We start from the raw sequence: 23247 nt of genomic DNA on the forward strand, positions 1-23247 counted from the left end.
CTAAAAGACAACCGACAGAATGGGAGAAGATATTTGCAAATGACATATCAGATAAAGGCTTAGTATCCAAAATCTATAAAGAACTTATCAAACTCCACACCCAAAAAACAGATAATCCAGTGAAGAAATGGATGAAAGACATGAATAGACACTTCTCCAAGGAAGGCATCCAGATGGCCAACTGACACAAAATGCTCAATATCACTCATCATCAGGGAAATACAAATCAAAACCACCATGAGATACCACCTTACACCTGTCAGAATGGCTAACATTAACAACTCAGGCAACAACAGATGTTGGTGAGGATACGGAGAAAAAGGATCTCTTTTTGCGTTTGTTGGTGGCAATGCAAGCTGGTGCAGCCACTCTGGAAAACAGTATGGAGGTTCCTCAAAAAACTAAAAAGAGAACTACCCTATGACCCAGCATTTGCACTACTAGGCATTTATCCAAGGGATATAGGTGTGCTGTTTCAAAGGGACACATGCACCCCAATGTTTATAGCAGCACTGTCAACAATAGCCAAAGTATGGAAAGAGCCCAGATGTCCCTTGATGGATGAATGGATAAAGAAAATGTGGTGTGTGTGTGTGTGTGTGTGTGTGTGTGTGTGTGTATATACATATATATGTATATATATGTACATATATGTACATATATATATATACATGTATATATATATACACACACACACATACACAATGGAGTATTACTCAGCAATCAAAAAGAATGAAATCCTTGGCACAAAAACAGACACATAGACCAATGGAATAGAATAGAAACCCCAGAACTAGACCCACAAACGTATGGCCAACTCATCTTTGACAAAGCAGGAAAGAACATCCAATGGAAAAAAGACAGCCTCTTTAACAAATGGTGCTGGGAGAACTGGACAGCAACATGCAGAAGGTTGAAACTAGACCACTTTCTCACACCATTCACAAAAATAAACTCAAAATGGATAAAGGACCTGAATGTGAGACAGGAAACCATCAAAACCTTAGAGGAGAAAGCAGGAAAAGACCTCTCTGACCTCAGCCGTAGCAATCTCTTACTCGACACATCCCCAAAGGCAAGGGAATTAAAAGCAAAAGTGAATTACTGGGACCTTATGAAGATAAAAAGCTTCTGCACAGCAAAGGAAACAACCAACAAAACTAAAAGGCAACCAACGGAATGGGAAAAGATATTCGCAAATGACATATCGGACAAAGGGCTAGTATCCAAAATCTATAAAGAGCTCACCGAACTCCACACCCGAAAAACAAATAACCCAGTGAAGAAATGGGCAGAAAACATGAATAGACACTTCTCTAAAGAAGACATCCGGATGGCCAACAGGCACATGAAAAGATGTTCAGCGTCGCTCCTTATCAGGGAAATACAAATCAAAACCACACTCAGGTATCACCTCACACCAGTCAGAGTGGCCAAAATGAACAAATCAGGAGACTATAGATGCTGGAGAGGATGTGGAGAAACGGGAACCCTCTTGCACTGTTGGTGGGAATGCAAATTGGTGCAGCCGCTCTGGAAAGCAGTGTGGAGGTTCCTCAGAAAATTAAAAATAGACCTACCCTATGACCCAGCAATAGCACTGCTAGGAATTTATCCAAGGGATACAGGAGTACTGATGCATAGGGCCACTTGTACCCCAATGTTCATAGCAGCACTCTCAACAATAGCCAAATTATGGAAAGAGCCTAAATGTCTATCAACTGATGAATGGATAAAGAAATTGTGGTTTATATACACAATGGAATATTACGTGGCAATGAGAAAAAATGAAATATGGCCTTTTGTAGCAACGTGGATGGAACTGGAGAGTGTGATGCTAAGTGAAATAAGCCATACAGAGAAAGACAGATACCATATGGTTTCACTCTTATGTGGATCCTGAGAAACTTAACAGGAACCCATGGGGGAGGGGAAGGAAAAAAAAAAAAAAGAGGTTAGAATGGGAGAGAGCCAAAGCATAAGAGACTGTTAAAAACTGAGAACAAACTGAGGGTTGATGGGGGGTGGGAGGGAGGAGAGGGTGGGTGATGGGTATTGAGGAGGGCACCTTTTGGGATGAGCACTGGGTGTTGTATGGAAACCAATTTGTCAATAAATTTCATAAAAAAAAAAATAAAATAAAATAATAACTCCAAAAAAAAAGAGTGAAATCTTGCCATTTGCAACTACGTGGATGGAACAAGAGGGCATTATGCTAAGTGAAATTAGTCAGAGAAAGACAAGTATCATATGACTTCACTCATATGAGGACTTTAAGAGACAAAACAGATGAACATAAAGGAAGGGAAATAAAAATATTATAAAAACAGGGAGGGGGACGAAACAGAAGAGATTCATCAGTATGGGGAACAAACTGAGGGTTGCTGGAGGGGTTGTGGGAGAGGGGATGGGCTAAATGGGTAAGGGGCATTAAGGAATCTACTCCTGAAATCATTATTTCACTATGCCAACTAATTTGGATGTAAATTTTAAAAAATTAAAAATAAAAAAATAATAAAAGTAATTATGATTGGCAGTTAAAATGTTCGCCTAGCAGGTTTAATAGCAGTAGAAAGTTTAGAAAAAATACCTCACTCTTGTGTAGTAAAGAGTCTTGAAGACATTCCTGCTTGTTGTACCTTGTACAGGGGGAGCTGAAAGGTGCAGATGCAAAAAACAAGAAACCATAAATTAGGATGTATGTTGGTGGCTTGTGATTTCTGTTGACTTTGGATTCCTAAATTCTCACTTGTTAGAGGACCTTTTTGTTTTTTTCAAAAATTCATGTTTTTAAAAGTGAAATTTCTCTGAACACATTTCAGTCTTTTTTAACTCAAATTTCCCCTTTTGATATTTTGTTTTATTTTTTCACTAAGAATGTTCAGCTCTAGTCAACACTTAGAGATCATTTAATCTAACCCATCATTTGAAAGATACGTAATTGAGGCATTAAAAGTATATATATATATATATAATTCAGTCACGGAGAGAATTTTCATTGTCAATTCTAACATCCGTTTTTGCTATTAAATAATCTTTAATTTTGTCTTTTTCAATTTTGTTTTGCTGTAGAAATGCCCCAAATCACATGGAATTAAAATTGATTAGTAAGCCCAAGGAAAAAAAGAAGATATGTAATCCGAAAGAAAATCTTGAAAGAAAAGATCATGAAAAGCTATTACAAAATGCACTGCCTGTAATAGGTGTTTGGGAATTTGAACGTGATGATGATGAATATATTAAATTCCTTGATCTCTTCTTGAGTTATGTTCTTGAAAGAGACCTACTTGATTCTAAGGATCCTGGCATTCCATTTCTAACCAGTTTTTCTGGACATCTTAGAGAATATGAACTTAATTCTTTACTTTTTGATGTACATACAACATTAAAACGACGTCGAAGCAAAACCAAAAGCCAAAATGTGTTTAGAGCTGGCTCTTGTTTTGTTGTTGCTCCTGAGTTATATGAGTCTGAAAAGCCAGAAAACCAAGCACTTTCAGCTTCAGTACTGGATCAAGGAATCAGGTCATTTTTAGAGAACCCTTTGAATGAAGTCAATAAAATTGAAGCGACAAGTGGATTGTTCGGTTTAAAACAAAAGTCAGTTTACAGAACACAAGATGACAGTTCAGGGAAACCTTTAGTCCAGAGATTGTCGAACCATATGTTTTGGACTCCCAAGACCGACAAAACTAGATGTATTTTCAAAGCAGTTCAATGCAGTGATATTAACCCTCAAGAAGATCTTCCTTTAGCACTAAATAACACATTTGGCAGTATAAGAAGGCTGCTGGAATGGATGATAAGGTGGTCTGACAGAAGACTGCTCTGTGATCCTAGTCTCACTGAGTTATCCTGTGAGTATAGTCCCATCATTCGTGTAAAGACCTCTACAGCTGCCATTCTTACATCATTGTGGCTTTTGGAACAACCCTATTTTGCTACATATAAGGGAAAAAATGCCATTTTTAAGGTAAGTCCTTGAATTCTTTATTGCATACAAATGAGAATTCTCATTGTAGATTGAAACTATTTTTATATTTCTCCATCTATTAAAGAATCACCAAGCAAGAAGTTAATGACAATGTTAATTATATAATCTGCATCATCAGATTTTTTTTCTTCAAGTGATTCTTTTAATTCTTAAAAATAATTAGGGTAAATGTGTTTTCAAAGAGGCTTTGAGGTTTTGAGGTTTTATGTGTGTTTATAAAAAAAAGGAGGAGGAAAAAGATAATTTTAAGTGATACTACAGGTGGTATAACATTTATATTCTTTCTCTTTAAAGTTTCAGGTTTGGTTCGGATGAAGAAGGGGTAGGCAGCTACACAGTTTTTATTACTGTAGTCTTATCATATACATTAAGGGATCATTTTTCTTATAGTCTTGGCCAGAAGTTGGAGAACCAAACCAGGGAAGGCAGATAGGTTTCAGTAGAGAAGTTAGTGCTTATTAGTTATTTTTTCTTTTCTCTACTCAATGATAACTGGAAGGCTGCTGTTTTAACCTGTTTGTGAAGACAAATATTTTTATGTAAATATGATTGAGTGATTGTTATTGCACTGGAAAAAAACTACAGAGGTGAAATTTTTGGAAAACAAATTTATGTTTGTTATAGTTGTTATAGTTGGGAAATGGACTTTTTTAATATTTGGAAGATTCCATAGTTTCTAATTTGTCCTGTTTTGTTCCCTTCAGTTTTACTGAGGTATAATTGACAAAATTGTAAGATATTTAAAGTATGTATTGTGATGATTTAATATGCATATACATAGTAAAAGGATTCCCCTTATCTGGTTAACACATTCAACGCCTCACATACTTTGTGTGTGTGTGTGTGTGTGTGTGTGTGTGTGTGTGTGTGGCATATAAGTTCTACTGTCTTAGCAAATTTGACATATAAGTTCTACTCTCTTAGCAAAATTCTATAATGTGATGTTGTGAACTATAGTTACTATGATACTGCATTAGCTCCCCAGACCTTATTTACCTTACAACTGAAAGTTTGTATAGGCATACTTAGTTTTATTGCACTTTGCTTTATCGCACTTTGCAGATACCATGTTTTTTACAAATTGAAGATTTGTGGCATTGAGCAAATCTGTCTGCATCATTTTCTAACAGCATTTGCTCACTTCATGTCTCTGTGTCACATTTTGGTAATTCTTGCAATATTTTAAACTCTTTCATTGTCCTCATATTTGTTATGGTGATTTATGACCAATGATGTTTAAAAAAAATTTTTTTTAACGTTTATTTATTTTTGAGACAGAGAGAGACAGAGCATGAACGGGGGAGGGTCAGAGAGAGAGAGAGACACAGAATCTGAAACAGGCTCCAGGCTCTGAGCTGTCAGCGCAGAGCCCCACACGGGGCTCAAGCTCATGGACTGGGAGATCATGACCTGAGCCGCAGTCAGACACTTAACTGACTGAGTCACCCAGGCGCCCCTGACCAATGATCTTTGATGTTACTATGGTAATTGCTTTGGAGTACCACAAACCATGCCCATTTTAGATGGTGAACTTTATCAATAAATGTGTGTGATTTGACTCTGCCACCAACTGGCTGTTCCCCCATCTCTCTCTCTCTCTCCTGGGATCTCCAAGTGAGACACAACAGGGTTGAAATTAGGTCAGTGAGTAACCCTTCAATGGCCTCTAACTGTTCAAGTGAAAGGAAGAATCACATGACTCTCACTTTGAGTCAAAAGCTAGAAATGATTGGGGCACTTGAGTGACTCAATTGGTTAAGGGTCCGATTTTTTATTGCAGCTCAGGTCACAATCTCACAGTTTGTGAGATCAAGCCTTACATCAAGTTCTGCGCTAACAGCATGGAGTTTGCTTGGGATTCTCTGTCTCCCTCTGTCTCTGCCCCTCCCCCACTTGCATGCACACACTCTCTCTCTCTGTTAAAATAAATAAACTTTTAAAAAAAAAGCTACAAATGATTAAGCTTAGTGAGGAAGGCATGTTGAAAGCTGAGATAGGCCAAAAGCTAGACTTCTTGAGCAAGGTAGCCAAATCCAGCTTTTCCAAAGGAAAAGTTCCCAGAGGAAACTAAAAGTGCTAGTCCAGTGAACACATGAATGATAAGAACACGAAACAGCCTTATTGCTGATGCAGAGAAAGTTTTAGTAGTCTGGATGGAAGATCAGAGCAGCCATAACATTCCCTTAAGCCAAAGCCTAGTCCAGAGCAAGGCCCTGACTCTCTTCAATTCTATGAAGCCTGAGGGAGGTAAGGAAGCTGCAGAAGAAAAATTTGAAGCTAAGCAGAGGTTGGTTCATGAGGTTTAGGGAAAGAAGCCATCTTCAGAACATAGAAGTGCAAGGTGAAGTAGCAAGTGCTGATGTGGAAGCTCTAGCAAGTTATCTGGAAGATCTAGCTAAAATAATTAATGAAGGTGGTTACACTAGACAACAGTGTAGTCAATTTTCAGTGTAGACAAAATGGCCTCATACTGGAAGAAGATGCCATCTAGGATTTTAATAGTTAAAGAAGAGAACTCAGTGCCTGGATTCAAAGGATAGGCTGTCTCTTTTATTAGGAGCTAATGTAGCCAGTGTCTTTAAGTTGAAGCCAGTGCTAATTTACCATTCTGAAAGTCCTAAGGCCCTTAAGAATTATGCTCAGTCTACTCTGCATATGCTCCATAAATGGAGTAACAAAGTCTGGATGACAGCACATCTGTTTATAAACATGGTTTACTGAATATTTTAAGCCTACTGTTGAGACCTCTTACAAAAAAAGATTTCTTTCAAAAGATTACTGCTCACTGAAAATACACCTGGTCATCCAAAAGCTTCGATGGAGATATACTGTGAAATTAATGTTTTCATACCTGCTCACAACTACATCCATTCTTCAGCTTGTGGATTAAGGAGTAATTTTGACTTTCAGGTCTTTTTTTTTTTTTAAGTTTATTTAAGCAATCACTACATTATCATATGGCGGTTCTAATTTTAATTTCTTTAAAAATTAAAAAAAAATTATTGTTTTTATTTATTTTTGAGACAGAGACAGAGCATGATCAGGGGAGGGACAGAGAGAGAGGGAGACATAGAATCTGAAGCAGGCTCCAGGCTCCGAGCTGTCAGCACAGAGCCCGATGTGGGGCTGAAACTCACAAACTGTTGAGATCATGACCTGAGCCAAAGTTGGATGCTTAACTGACTGAGCCACCCAGGTGCCCCTTTTAAAAAATTTTTTTTTAATGTTTATTTATTTTTAAGAGAGAGAGACAGAGTGTGAGTAGGGTTGAGGTAGAAAGAGAAGGAGACCGAGACAGAATTTGAAGCAGACTCCAGGCTCTGAGCTGTCAGTCAGCCCAGAGCCCCTGCGGTGCTCAAACTCACAAACTGTGAGATCATGACCCGAGCCGAAGTTGGATGCTTAACCTACTGACCCACCCACGTGCCCCTCTAATTTTAATTTCTTGAGCAGCCACCATAAGGCTGTACTGTGTTTTCCTTTGTGGCTGTACTGGTTTACATACCCACCAACAGTGTACAAGGGTTCAGTTTTCTCTACATTCTTCCCAGCATTTGTTTCTTGTCTTTTTGATAATAGCAATTCTACCAGGTGTGAGGTGATATCTCATTGTGGTTTTGATTTGCATTTCCTTGATAATTAGTGATGTTAAGTACCTTCTCATGTTCCTGTTGGCCATCTGTATGTCTTCTTTGGAAAAATGTTTACCCAGATCCTCTGCCCATTTTTTAATCAGATGGTTTTTGGTTTTTTTTTTTTGTTTGTTTTTTGTTTGCTATTGAGTTGTAGGACTTTTAAAATATATTTTAGGTATTAACCTCTGATCAGATATATGATTTGCAAATATTTTCTTCCAGTCGGTAGGTTGCCTTTTCATTTTGTTGATGGTTTCCTTTGCTGTGCAGAAGCTTGCTAGTTTGATGTAGTCCCACTTGTTTATTTTTGCTTTTGTTGTCTTTGCTTTGGTATCAAATCCAAAAAAAAAAAAAATCATTGTCAAGACCAGTTTCAAAGAGTTTACTATCTATGTTTTCTTCTGGGAGTTTTATGGTTTCAAATCTTACATTCAAGTCTTTTCATTCTTTTCGAGTTGATTTTTGTGTATGGTGTAAGATAGGGGTCTGGTTTCATTCTTTTGCATGTGGTTATCCAGTCTTCCCAGCACTATTTTCTGAAGAGACTATCCTTCCCTGGTTGAATATTCTTAGCTCCTTTGTCAAAATAATTGACCATATATGCATGAGTTTTTATTTCTGGATTCTCTATTCTGTTTCATTGATACATATGTCTGTTTTTATGCCAATACTGTACTGTTTGATTATTAGTTTGGTAATATAGTGTGAAATCAGGAAGCATGATACCTCCAGCTTTGTTTTTCTTTCTTAAGATTTCTTTGACTGGGGTTTTTTTTTTTGTGGTTCCATATAAATTTTAGGATTGTGTGGGGTTTTTTGTGTGTATGTGTGTGTGTATAACATACCATTGGAGTTTTGATAGGGATTGCACTGAATCTCTAGATTGCTTTGGGTAGTATAGACATCTTAACAATATTAATTCTTGTAATCCATGAGCACAGAATATCTTTCCATTTATTTGTGTTGTCTTCAGTTTCTTTCATCAGTGTCTTCCTGTTTTTAGAGTACAGGTCTTTCACCTCCTTGGTTAAATTTATTCCTAGATATTTTATTTTTGATTAAGTTTTCTTTCTGATAATTCATTGTTTGTGTATCCAAATGCAACTGGTTTTCATATTGATTTTGTATCCTGCAATTCATTTATTTTAACCTTTTTTTTTTCAGTAGGGTTTTAGGATTTTCTTTTTTTTTTTTTTAAGTTTCTTTATTGAGAGAGAGAGAGAGAGAGAGAGAGAGAGAGAGAGAGAGAGAGGGAGAGAGGACATGCAGGGGAGGGGCAGAGAGATAGAGAGAGTCCCAAGCAGGTTCCACACTGATAGTGGAGGTTTGAACCCACGAACCATGAGGTCGTGACCTGAGCCGAATTTAAGAGTTGGATGCTCAACTGACTGAGCCAACCAGGTGCCCCAGGATTTTCTGTATATAACATGTTATCTAAAAATAGGAAGTTTTGCTTCCTCCTTTCTGATTTGGATGCTCTCTTTTTTTGCTTGCCTAATTGCTTGTTCTGGCTAGGACTTCCTGTACTATGTTGAATAAAAGTGGTGAGTTTGGGCATCCTTGTCTTGTTCCTGATCTTAGAGGAGAAACTTTCAGGTTTGTTTGTTTGTTTGTTTGTTTGTTTGTGGTTTTTTTGGATTTTGAATGTGATGTTAACTGTAGCTTCTCATATTATACCCAGTTTGTTGAAAGGTTGTTTTTTTTTTTTTTTACCATGAGTGGATGCTGATTTCTGTCAAATGTTTTTTCTGCAAATATTGAGATGATCATATGATTTTAATCTTTCATTTTGTGAATGAGGTGTATCAGATTGACAGATTTGCAGATATTGAACCATTTTTTCATCCCTGGAATAAATCCCACTTGATCATGGTGTATGATCCTTTTAATGTACTGTTGAATTCAGTTTGCTGATATTTTGTTGAGTATTTTTGCTTCTGTTGTTCATTAGAGATAGTGGCCTATACTTTTCTTGTAATGTCCTTGTCTGACTATGATATAAGGCTAATACTGGCCTTATAAAATGAATTTGGGAGTGTTTTTTCTCTCTTCAGTTTATTAGAAGAGTTTGAGAAAGATTGGCATTAATTCTTTAAATGTTGGGTAGAATTTGCCAACAGTGAAGCCATCTGGTTCTGTTTTGTTTTTTTTTTTTTTCTGTTAGAAGGTTGTGATTACTGATTCAATGTCTGTACTCATTATTGGTCTGTTCACATTTTCTGTTTTTCATGATTTAGTCTTAGTAGATTGTGTGTTTTTAGGAATTTATTCAATTCTTATAGGTTGTCTGATTTGTTGGCCTATAATTGTTTGTAGTGCTCTCTTATGATCATTAGTATTTGTGTACTATCTGGTTGTAGTGTCTCCTCTTTCATTTTTAATTTGTTTAAGCCCTCTCTTTCTTTTCTTTCCTTTTTCTGAGTCTGGCTAAAGGCTTGCCTATTTTGTTTATTTTTCCCAAAATCCATCTCTTAGTTTCTTTCATCTTTTCTCTTGTCTTTTTAGTCTAAATTTCACTTATTTCTGCTCTGATCTTTATTTCATTTCTTCTACTAACTATATACTTAGTTCTTCTTTTTTCTAGTTTCTTCAGGTATAAAGTTAGGTTGCTTGAGAGCTTGAGTTGGTTGACTGACTGAGCCACCCAGGTGCCCCAATAACAACTTAACTTTTAATGCATACAAAAGCTGTGCTTTTTTACACTACTTTTCCTCCCACATTTTTATGTTTTTGATGTCAGAATTTACATCTTTTTACACAGTGTATTTAACAAATTATTTTAGTTATGTTTCTTTTAATACTTTTGTCTTTTAATCTTCATACTAGAGTTAGAAGTGTTTTAATCACCACTATTACAACACTAGGGTATTCTGAATTTGACTATATATTTACCCTTACCAGTGGGTTTTATACTCTCATATAAAATTAGTGTTTTCTTGTTTCAGCTTGAAGAACTTCCTTTAACATCTCTTGTAAGGCTGGTCTATGGTTATGAACTCCTTCAGTTTTTGCTTGTCTGAGAAACTCTTTTAGTTTGCTTTTAGTTTGCTGGGTAGAGTATTCTTGGTTAGCAGTTTGTTTTTTTCCCAGCACTTTGTCTATATCATGCTACTTCCTGTAGTCTGCAAAGTTTCTGCTGAAAAATATACCGATAGATTCAGGGGGTTCCTTGTATGTAAGAAATTGTTTTTCTTTTGCTTTTTTAGATTCTTTATTTGTCTTTAACTTTAGACAATTCAACTATAATGTGTCTCAGTGTAGGTTTCTTTGCATTTATGTTATTTAGAACTCCCTGAGTTTCCTAAATCTGGATGTCTGTTTCTTTCTTCAGATTTGAGAAGTTTTCAGTTATTATTTCTCTGAATAAGCTTTCTGCTCCTTTCTCTTTCCTCTCCCTTTGGGACTTCTATAATGCATATCTTGATCTGTTTGTTGGTATCCCATAAATACCTTAAGTTTTCTTCATTCTTTTAATTTTTTCTTCTTTTTGCTCCTCTGATTGGATGAATTCCACTGCCCTGCCTTCTTTTCTGACCCTTTCTTCCATTTGATCCAATACGCTTTTGAACCTTTCCATTGAATTTTTTAGTTCTATTATCATATTTTTTAGCTTTGTAATTTCTGCTTGTTCCCTTTTTGTATTTTCTATCTCTTTGTTGAAATTCTCACTTTGTTTATGTATCATTTACATAATGATGCATTTTTTTCCAAAATTTTATTTACGTTCTAGTCAACATATAAGGTAATAATATTCTCAGGAGCAGAGTCTAGTGATTCATCACCTACATACAACACCGAGCACTCAACACAAGTGCCGTCTCCAATACTCACCACCCATTCAGCCTATTCCCCTGACCACTTCTCCCTTAAACCCTGTCTTTCCTCCATCACAGTTTCCCATGGTTTGCCTCCCCCTCTCTCTCTCTTTTTTTCCCCTTCCCACATGTTCATCTGTCCTGTCTCTAATTCCACATATGAGTGAAATCACACAGGTTTGTCCTTCTCTTCCTGACCCATTTTGCCCAGCACAGTACACTCTAGCTCCATCCATATCATGGCAAATGGCAAGATTTCATTTCTTTTGATGACTAATAGTCTATTGCATATATGTACCACATCATCTTTATCCATTCATCAGTCGGTGGACATTTGAGCTCTTTCCATACTTTGGCTATTGTTGATAATGCTGCTGTAAACATCAGGGTACATGTACCTCTTTGAATCTGTATTTTTGTACCCTTTGTGTAAATACCTAGTAGTGCAATTGCTGGATCGTAGGATATTTCTATTTTTAACTTTTTGAGGAACCTCCATACTGTGTTCTGGGGTGACTGCACCAGTTTGCATTCCCACCAAGAGTGCAAGAGCGTTCCCCTTTCTCTACATCCTTGTCAACACCTGTTGTTTCTTGTGTTGTTAATTGTAGCCATTCTGATAGGTATGAGGTGGTATCTCATTGTGGTTTTGATTTGTATTTCCCTGATGATGAGTGATGTTGAGCATCTTTCCATGCATCTGTTAGCCATCTGGATGTCTTCTTCGAAAAATGTCTGTGTCTTTTGCCCATTTCTTAACTGGATTATTTGTTTCTTGGGGGTTGAGTTTGATAAGTTCTTTATAGATTTTGTATACTAACCTTTTATCAGGTATGTCATTTGCAAATATCTTCTCCCATTTTGTAGGCTCCCTTTTAGTTTTCACTTTGTTTATCCCCTGACCTCTGTGACCATTCTTTTGAATCTCTATCAGGATATATCATTATTTCCATTTCATTAACATCTGTTTCTAGAGATTTATCTTGTTCATTTGTTTGGAACATAGTCCTGTTCATTCATTTTACTTGACTTTCTGTGTTGGTTTCTGTACATGAGATAAAGCAGTCACATCTCCCAGTCTGGATAGAGTGGTCTTGTGTAGGAGATGAACCTCATCAACCAGCTTGGTCTGAGCTTTTGATTGGCTCTGAAACCTTTGTGATTGTCTAAGCCTCCTTCTTTGTTCTTAGTGGCTCCCAGTAGTTGGGGGTATGCCAAGACTTATCAGTGTCCCAAAGGGGTGGGTTAGTTTAGCATCTAGATACAGCCTGATTGGAATTTGGACTCTTAGGCAGCATATGGCAAAGTCTGTATGTAATCCCTTTCTGAGGAGAAACTGGGAGAAGGATGTTTTCCCTGCTCCCTGTGAACTCCTGGACCCAGGTGTATAGCTACAGGGGGGTGCTCCTGCAGTCTAAGAACTGCTTCTTTGTTTGCTACACTCCTGTGGGCCTCATAAATGCAAGTTCCATTGGTTATCAGAGACAGGTGATCTCAGGACCTGTCCTTCAGTCACCAGCTACAAAAGCTGGGGCACCCAGATGTGTGTACAGGCTGCTTCCTGGAATATACTGGTAACTTGGAATGGGCTAGATAGAGAAGGCAGGGGAGGTGTCCATCAGCTTTCTTGTTTCTGAGGGATTGTAGCTAGCCCCCAGATATATGTAGCTGGATACCTTCCAGGAGAAGACTATGAAATGGGTGTTTTTGCCTGCTCCTCTGTGCTGAGCCCTTTGGGGATAGCTGCAATGAGTTTTCATGCACCTGTTAATAACTGCTGCTTTGTTTGCTGTGGTCTTGTGGGACTCATGGATGTAAGCCTCATTGGCTTTCAGATCTAGGTGTTTTGGAGGCCCATCCCTCAAGTGGGAGTCTTAAAAGTTAGGGTGCTAAGTGTGGGTCCAAACCCTCACTCTTCAGAGAAAAGTTGGGAGTTCCCTCCTGCTTATAGGGTGGTGTGCCAAGGGTGGGGTTTTTGGTTAGAATGTGTCTCAGCCTTTTCTGTGTGTCTCTGTGTAGATATTTTCTCATTTGCTTGGTATGTAGGAATCAGTCAGCTAGTTTCTAGATTTCTTACAGTGGTAATTGCTTTGTGTGTAGTTGTACGTTTAGTGTTTCTGTGGGAGGAGGAGAATTCAAGGGCCTCGAATGTCACCATCTTGGTTGACTTACCTCCCCATTTTCTAATTCTATATTCTATTTTAAAGTGCCTTCATTCTGGGGCACCTGGCGGGCTCAGTGGTAGAGCATGTGACACTTGATCTCAGGGTTGTGAGTTGAAGCCCCACGTTGGGCATAGAGATTATTTATAAATAAATAAATTAAAATTTAAAAAATAATAAAGTGCCTTTATTCTAAAATAGTTTAGGGTATTATGGAGGGTACTTGTGATGAACACCGGGTGTTATATGTAAGTGAAGAATCACTAAATTCTACTCCTGAAACTAATATTACCCTATGTGTTAACTAACTAGAATTTAAATAAAAACTTGAAATAAAAACAAAAACAGAAATAAAACAGTGTATTGTAGGTTGCAGGGTGTGTGTGTGTTTTGTTTTTGTGAGATTTTTTTCATTTTTTGAGATCAGTGTCTATTATCCTAAGGTAGCTTATTTAAGATACTGTGATATTTGTTGTCACTGAAATTTGTGTTTCTAGGTGATGCATACTCAAATTTCTAAATAAGAGACTTAAAAGAGATACATCCTGTGTATTTTTACCCTTTGTGTCATTTTGGAATAATTACTAAGTGCCTTTGTTATAGCAAAGAGAATTAAGTGAAAGCAACTTTACATTTTTTTTATTTAAAAATTTTTTTAAGTTTATTTCTTTTGAGAGAGAGAGAAAGAGCGAGCAAGGGAGGGGCACAGAGAGAAGGGGACAGAGGACCTGAAGGAGGCTCTGTCCTGACAGCAAAAAGCCCAATGCAGGGCTTGAACTCACAAACCATGAGATCATGACCTGTACTCAAGTTGGATGCTTGACTGACTGAGCCATCCAGGCGCCACAGCAACTTTACATTTTTAATGTTATTGTTTTGTGACTTGAAAACATTGGTAACATACCTTACAAATTTGTAAGGCTGAATTCTTTTGAATACTACTTAGATAGTCAGGTTTGTTTTTTCCAGGTAGAATAAAGACTTGATCAGTGCCTCAACGTAAAATATTGAGTTGTAGAAATGCAGTAAATACTTGATAAATGAATGAGACATTTAATCAGGAGAAGGGCTGTAGAAAATATTAATAGTCTAAAAATATAATGAAAAGTATGGGATTCAATAGTGAATACTAAGTACTGTAAATTATGGTTTGTTTTTAGGTGCTAGAGAATCATTACTCTCGGTCTCAGAGTGGACCCGACATTGTGAGTGATTGCAAAACAGATGCTGGCTGTTCTGTTGCAGTATCCACTCAAAGTGGGACTGATGAAAGAAATGATCAAAACAAATCTCATCAAAGTATGTTGAAGTAAGTTTTTGATTATACATTCCTTTTCAGTTGATGATACCTATTCGATGGTGTTTGGCTTAAAGTCAGGAATTGAACCCTTGAAAGGTAAAGGAATGAGCATTTCTTTGAGTCATAGAGGAGGAAGTGAGTATTTTCTGAAGTGCTTTTAACAATTCATTGCAAAATGTATTTCTTCCCTGTTGATCTAGCTTACATCTTCTGAGAAAGGCGCTAATTCTCCTGAGAGATTCTCTTATTATATTAATTGATTTCCTGTGTCAGAGGATGCTGAGTTAATCACTTCATCCATTTTTACATATGAAGCAGTGTATCTCTGAATAACAAGGTTGAGCCTTTAATAGCAGGAAGATTCCTTTGTGAGAATGGCAAGTGTAGATAAGTTGAAATTATTTCAATTATTTGACTAAATAAAAATGGGGATGTTTAGTCATTCATTGAACAAACTTTTATTGAGCTTCTACTATGTACCAGACATGGTTAAAAAACAAAAGACTATAAATATTAAGCCTAATGTTCCTTTTCAGTAAACTGAATCAATTCAAAGGAAGCTTTTTGTTTCTAAGAATGAATTATAATTTAGCTGCCTTATTTTTGTCAGTGGAATACCAACTGAAGCATTCAATCCTGAAACAAAGGAAACCAAAGATAAGATTATTTCTGTTACTGATGATACTGAAAAAGAATTTATAGATATTGATGAGGATCTTTTAGAGGTAGAAACATGTAACCAAGAGGAAATGGAAATACAGCTATCAGACCATGAAGGTAAATTCATTAATCTTTTTATTTGGCTTTATTAATTTGAAGTTGGTGAATGATTATCTGGGATAACTTATTTAGTCTTCTATCTAAATTAGTATGTTTATAATAGCTTAAAACCAAAAGTTAAAAGAGAGTATAATATTTATAAAATATTGAACATATTAACTCAAAACCCGAATTTATAATTCTTGGGCCTTTTGCCTTGCTTATGTAGTTATCATGGGCCTCTTCATTTTGTGAACCAATTCTATGAGCCTTTCCTTGGCAGTCTTTGTTAAAACAGAAACTCTCAGAGCTTTAGCATGGCGTTAAGTATGCTTATCTGAGGTGTTTCAAGGCTCATCTGGGATTCACTTGAAGAGAGGTGGTCTCCATGTGTTTTTAAAGAACATTTTGTAAGGGGGTTAGAAAATATTTCTGCCATTATACATGTTTCCTGTAATATTTCTGAACCTTCTAAAAAGTAAACTGGTTTTTTTCAAGTGGTCCCTTTTCTCTTCCTCCTTGTTTCCCTATAGAAGTTACCAGAGAGCCTATTGGAAATCTTAAAAGTTCCCATATTGCCATTTACAGGCAGACTTTACCGCAGCATTTAGAAGAAGTAAGTCAATAAATAGTGGATAATGTTATTTAAACTATACTTATGTGTTTTTGTTTAATGCATCCAACCAAGGCTACTATCTTTTTAAAAGTACATTGTGGGTTGTAGAGAATCACCAGGCATGCAGCATTTTTCTTTCACTGAAATCCTGTCATTCATAAGATGTCTAATAATTTCAGGCAATGAAAATTTTATTTCATAAACTGCTTAGCAAATTAATTAAGAATAATGGAAGTGTTGTATATTCAAAATGTACAATTCAGCTGTAATATGCAGTCTTTGCACTTATATCACTTTTATGTATTCTTTGTTTTCTCAAAACTCAGTGTACTGCATTTCCAGGTGGAACACAGACATTTCTAATTATTGAAAAATTTCCTTTAAAAATGCTTAGTTTTCCAAATGTACTTATTAATCATGTAGCGATGGGTGTATGTAATTTACAGTGTATTTGTAAGTGTAGTGTAAATAATTTGCACTGGCATTATTTGTCTTTGTACTTTACTGTGCTCAGTGGCTCAGGGTGATGAGCCAAAGGCAGTTCACATGGTTAAAAATCTGATCAGAGCAGCATTGGCAGTTCATTTTAATGTGTGATTTCTCGCTTGCTTTTAGACTGTTGTTACTCTGGGCCAAGTGGCTAATGTGAAACTCCAGACACCTAAGAGAGTAATACCTATTTATTTGACCTCTTTTTTTTTTTTGGGTACTATTAATTTTAACAGCATTCCACAGGAGAGGTTCAGTGTCCTAGGGAAGAACCATTGGAGACATGTATGGAGAAAAAATCAACTGGACAGAAAGGGTAAGGGGAAAGAAAGTAAGGAAGTGATTATTACTGTCTTGTTTACCTCAGTAAAAGAGGCTCATTGCTCTTAAGGATTCATCTGGGATTCATTTGATGAAGAGGTTATTTTTCTCCTAATTTGCAATATATATTTTATGGTGATATTGTGTTCCTAGTGAAATTTAACTTCAATTTATAGCAATGGTAAATTCTGATCTTTAGTAGATGTTACAGACTTCTAAATCTTGGTAGAATGAAATAAATGATATCTAAAGTGGCTTTTGTTCTCCCATCATGATTAGCTTTATCAAAGTAAAATATAGCTGTAAATAGACCAGAGTTTGTTCAGCTGCTAATTAGGGAAACGCCTTGTCATACTGGTTCCATTTTTGTTGGATCAAATGAAGAACCATTATGAATCAATATGTGTGTATAATTGTTTACTGTTGTGGTATGATTACCTCACACTATAGGGCTATTCTGCTGGCTAGCATATAATTGCTTCAAGGAGAGCTAAAAGCAATTTTTACCTGTTGCAGGTGGAACATTTCTTAATTTTTAGAATTTTTGAAGTTTTAGAATTTTAGAACTACCTTGGGTAAGAGAGGCAACATGATTAGATTTTCTTTCTCTTCCCAATATTCAAATTTTGTTCATTTCTGTGGACAGTTAGCCAAAAAGATATATTAAATGTGATGTGCCTTTACAAGTAATATAGATATTTCTACTAATAAAAAACTAGTCTTTACAGTTTCCAAATGTATTAGGGGCTTAGGAGTGTTCCTGAGCAAAATGCCTCTGCCAGAGGTAGAATTTGAGGTCCCAGCTAACCTCATTTTGCCTCATTTCAGACTCTTCTATTTCTCCTGGGCAGTCAACAGTGTTCAAATTATATGTTCAGCTATCCTGACATATTCTTTGCTTTTTATTTGAATCTGTTACTAATTGCTATGGAGACAAGTGTAAACAGATTGTAATTATGAGCTAAGCATTATAGAGAGTTAGAGAATATTTAGACTCTTAGATGGCTGAGCATTAGATCACCTGTACCTTAGAAAATGTGAAGAATATCTTCCTAATCAATTACTAATCTTTAATTATAGTATGATCGAAACCTTTTCAAATCCTGAACACACCGCTACTTATTCATTTTGTGTAGACACAAGTTCAGAAATTTCTAGGTAAGAATTTCTGTATACTTATACCCTTTTGATATAATCATGTTTTACAAATAGATAAGAGAATGAAACAATGCCTACTGTGCTATTTTGAAATAATTACTAAATGTTTTGACTAAAAACAGTAAAATGAAAGCAACACGAAGCATTGAAAGAGGAACGTAGGTACACATTTCTGACACTTTTAAGTTTATTATTGAAAGATTTTCCTCTAGGGACGCCTGGGTGGCTCAGTCGGTTAAGCGTGATTTCGGCTCAGGTCATGATCTCGTGGTTTGTGAGTTCGAGCCCCGAGTCGGGCTCTGTGCTGACAGCTCAGAGACTGGAGCCTGATTCAGATTCTGTGTCTCCCTCTCCCTCTGCCCCTCCCCTGCTCACGCTCTGTCTGTCTCTGCCTTTCAGCAATAAATAAACGTTTAAAAAAAATTAAAAAAAAAAAAGATTTTCCTCTAACAGTTGTGTTTCAAAGATATACAAGAACTATTCTAGAACAATCTTTTCTGGAAAAAAAGGTACAATTAACCCTTGGACAATATGGGTTTGAGCCACTCAAGTCACATTACATGCAAAATTTTTTTGATGAATATAGTACAGTACTATAAATTTATTTTTCTTATAATTTTTTAATATGAAATTTATTGTCAAATTGGTTTCCATACAACACCCAGTGCTCATCCCAACAGGTGCCCTCCTCAATGCCCATCACCCACCCTCCCACCCCCCATCAATCCTCAGTTTATTTTCAGTTTTTAAGAGTCTCTTATGGTTTGGCTCTCTCCCACTCTCCCTCTCTAACTTATATTTTTTCCTTCCCCTCCCCCATGGTCTTCTATTAAGTTTCTCAGGATCCACATAAGAGTGAAAACATGCAGTATCTGTCTTTCTCTGTATGACTTATTTCACTTAGCATAACACTCTCCATTTCCATCCACGTTGCTACAAAAGGCCATATTTCATTCGTTCTCATTGCCAAGTAGTATTCCATTGTGTATATAAACCACAATTTCTTTATCCATTCATCAGTTGATGGACATTTAGGCTCTTCCCATAATTTGGCTATTGTTGAGAGTGCTGCTATGAACATTGGGGTACGAGTGCCCCTATGCATCAACACTCCTGTGTCCCTTGGGTAAATTCCTAGCAGTGCAATTGCTGGGTCATAGGGTAGGTCTATTTTTAATTTTTTGAGGAACCTCCATACTGTTTTCTAGAGCGACTGCACCAGTTTGCATTCCCACTAGCAGTGCAAGAGAGTTCCTGTTTCTCCACATCCTCTCCAGCATCCATAGTTTCCTGGTTTGTTCATTTTAGCCACTCTGACTGGTGTGAGGTGGTATCTCAGTGTGGTTTGGATTTGTATTTCCCTGATGAGGAGTGACATTGAGCATCTTTTCATGTGCCTGTTGGCCATCTGGATGTCTTCTTTAGAGAAGTGTCTATTCATGTTTTCTGCCCATTTCTTCACTGGATTGTTTGTTTTTCGGGTATGGAGTTTGGTGAGTTCTTTATAGATTTTGGATACTAGCCCTTTATCCGATATGTCATTTGCAAATATCTTTTCCCATTCCGTTGGTTGCCTTTTAGTTTTGTTGATTGTTTCCTTTGAAGTGCAGAAGCTTTTTATCTTCATGAGGTCTCAATAATTCATTTTTGCTTTTAATTCCCTTGCCTCTGGAGATGTGTTGGGTAAGAAGTTGCTGCGGCCAAGGTCAAAGAGGTTTTTGCCTGCTTTCTCCTCAAGGATTTTGATGGCTTCCTGTCTTACATTTAGGTCTTTCACCCATTTTGAGTTTATTTTTATGAATGGTGTAAGAAAGTGGCCCAGTTTCATTCTTCTGCATGTTGCTGTCCAGTTCTCCCAGCACCATTTGTCAAAGAGACGGTCTTTTTTCCATTGGATATTCTTTCCTGCTTTGACAAAGATTAGTTGGCCATACTTGTGGTTCTAATTCTGGAGTCTCTATTCTATTCCCTTGGTCTATGTGTCTGTTTTTGTGCCAATACCATCCTGTCTTGATGATTACAGCTTTGTAGTAGAGGCTAAAGTCTGGGATTGTGATGCCTCCTGCTTTGGCTATTTGGGGTCTTTTGTGGTTCCATACAAATTTTAGGATTGCTTATTCTAGCTTTGAGAAGAATGCTGGTGCAATTTTGATTGAGATTGCATTGAGTGTGTAGATAGCTTTGGGTAGTATTGACATTTTAATGATAGTCTTCCAATCCATGAACACAGAATGTTTTTCCATTTCTTTGTATCTTCTTCAATTTCCTTCATAAGCTTTGTATAGTTTTCAGCATACAGATCTTTTACATCTTGGGCAGACCCATAATCAGTGAAGAAATTGAATCAGTTATCAAAAATCTCCCAACAGATAAGAGTCCAGGACCAGATGGCTTCCCTGGGGAGTTCTACCAGACATTGAAAGCAGAGATAATACGTATCCTTCTCAAGCTGTTCCAAAAAATAAAAAGGGAAGGAAAACTTCCAGACTCATTCTATGAAGTCAGCATTACTTTGATTCCTAAATCAGACAGAGACCCAGCAAAAAAAGAGAACTACAGGCCAATATCCCTGATGAAGATGGATGCAAAAATTCTCAATACAATACTAGCAAATCTAATTCTACAGCATATAAAAAGAATTATTCACCATGATCAAGTGGGATTCATTCCTGGGCTGCAGGGCTGGTTCCACATTCACAAATCAGTCAATGTGATACATCACATTAATAAAAGAAAAGATAAGAACCATATGATCCTGTCAATCGATGCAGAAAAAGAATTTGACAAAATTCAGCATCCTTTCTTAATAAAAACCCTCGAGAAAGTCGGGATAGAAGGAACATACTTAAAGATCATAAAAGCCATTTATGAAAAGCCCACAGCTAACATCATCCTCAACGGGGAAAAACTGAGAGCTTTTTCCCTGAGATCAGGAACACGACAGGGATGCCCACTCTCACCGCTGTTGTTTAACGTAGTGTTGGAGGTTCTAGCATCAGCAATCAGACAACAAAAGGAAATCAAAGGCATCAAAATTGGCAAAGATGAAGTCAAGCTTTCACTTTTTGCAGATGAGATGGTACTATACATGGAAAACCCGATAGACTCCACCAAAAGTCTGCTAGAACTGATACATGAATTGAGAAAAGTCGCAGGATACAAAATTAATGTACAGAAATCAGTTGCATTCTTAAACACTAATAATGAAGCAACAGAAAGACAAAGAAACCGATCCAATTCACAATTGCACCAAGAATTATGATTTTCTTAATAACATTGTCTTTTCTCTAGCTTACTTTATTGTAAGAATATAGTATGCAATACATATAACATACAAAGTATGTGTTAATTGACCATTTATGTAATTGGCAGGGTTTCTGGTCAACAGTAGTAGGCTATTAGTAGTTATGTTTCTAAGGAGTCAAGTTATATGTGGATTTTCAACTGCACAGGGGTTGTTGTTCCTACCCCCTTGTTGAAAGGTTAACTGTAGTGGATACATTACTTAAAGTTGCCTATGTTCATCCTCTAACAGATTTCTAATAGTGTATGAAATGCTTTTAATTCTCTCATAGAACAGACTCATCCAGTTCTGTCTTTTAAACTTCTTTTACAGAGACTGCAGTATGTTTTTAGTGCTTAGAAATCTTGCTGAATGGGGTAACATAGCATAGCCTTACTTTAGAAAACTTCGCTGTTACTAGAATTTATCTCTTTGCTACTTTTTGGAAACAAAGGCCAGTAAAGTTGTCTTAAAAAAAGCAAGTCAGTCGTAATGCCTGTTTTTCATGAATTTTCCAAGTAAAGTTTTGTTATTGAGCTTATTAGTATTACGTTTGATAAAAGACAAATATTATTGCTGACAGGGAATGAATGTGCACCCAGATAATCTAAATGCAACTTAATATGTTCTTTTCTTTTTAGAGACATGGTCAATTTATTTGGATATAATAGGCCTGCTCCCTTAGTTTATGAAATCAATTTCCTTAGAAAACATTTGAGTACCTGCTGTATTTAAGGAATCATCCCCACATATTTTATTAAAAAAAACCAAAAATTTATTTTGATCTTTAACTTTTATTCCTAAGTAAGCATTTTTTTGTTAGCATTTAATTATAAACTTTGGGATTTGTTTGGAAATGAAATGTTTATAATACTGTCGTTTCACATTTAATGATGATAAAGAGGAGTTTGCTCTACTCATCTTAGAATTAAGCAATTTTTGTAACCCATATTTTCTCTAGTTTTAATTCCATTCTGGATCATTAAATTTAGTGACAAAAAATATTTCTGGTATAGCTAATCAGAATAATTGCACAGGTCTCAAACTCAGATGCGTGCAGGGACCAGGAAACTAATAAATGTGTGAACTTTCCTGGATTGTAACACCATAGGGAAGGGACCGTGGCTGACTAGACATTATATCTCCCTTAATAAAACGGCACTCATACGAGTCACTGTGCTGATGACAAATGTGTCTGGTGGCTGAAGAGTACACAGTGATAGGTGTTAGGGTTTAAATTTCCTGAAAACTTCCAGAAAGCCTTAAGGTAGAAAGAAAAGGTGATCAAAATATTCAGATTGTAGACAACTAATTTGTTTTTTTTCTTGATTGTGTTTTTTATTTTCACGCTTCCACACAGTGGCCAGATCTCTGCATTTAAAGATCTGTCTTCCTCAGTTCCACCTTTCATATCAAATGGAGTCAGTGTGTCTTCACAAACACCTATGCCAACACCACAGCAGACCCAGAGAAATGAACCCAGGGCTCAATTACCAGATTCTTCAGATTCTGTGAGGCAGATGCTCCAAGATGAAATGTTTAAATTAGTTCAGGTAAGTACATATCCATATAAATAAGTAAATCGACATGTGTGATACATATGTAAGGGTTTGAAATATGAACAAACTTTTAGAAACTAGAAACGGACAAGTTGAAATTAAGTTGCAGGGTTTCTCTGCTTGGGCACTCAGTACTCCTGTATTATTTTTTAATAA

The 23247-nt window shown here is 36.6% G+C and overlaps 1 protein-coding gene across 12 annotated transcripts in view; it reads left to right on the plus strand.

The window, feature by feature from the left end:
* Nucleotides 1–23247, plus strand: part of CPLANE1 (ciliogenesis and planar polarity effector complex subunit 1) — a 147222-nt gene that overhangs the window by 61321 nt on the left and 62654 nt on the right. For 11 of the 12 annotated variants that reach the window (XM_047861791.1, XM_047861755.1, XM_047861783.1 and 8 more), the window contains 7 exons: nt 3073–3973; nt 14767–14915; nt 15517–15683; nt 16199–16281; nt 17007–17086; nt 18172–18249; nt 22893–23085. In XM_047861791.1, coding sequence (XP_047717747.1) covers nt 3073–3973; nt 14767–14915; nt 15517–15683; nt 16199–16281; nt 17007–17086; nt 18172–18249; nt 22893–23085 — 1651 coding nt within the window. The remainder of the gene's footprint in view (nt 1–3072; nt 3974–14766; nt 14916–15516; nt 15684–16198; nt 16282–17006; nt 17087–18171; nt 18250–22892; nt 23086–23247) is intronic. The other variant, XM_047861735.1, reaches the window with a different exon arrangement.

Source organism: Prionailurus viverrinus, chromosome A1, assembly GCF_022837055.1.
Source record: "Prionailurus viverrinus isolate Anna chromosome A1, UM_Priviv_1.0, whole genome shotgun sequence".
Classification (NCBI taxonomy): Eukaryota; Metazoa; Chordata; class Mammalia; order Carnivora; family Felidae; genus Prionailurus; species Prionailurus viverrinus.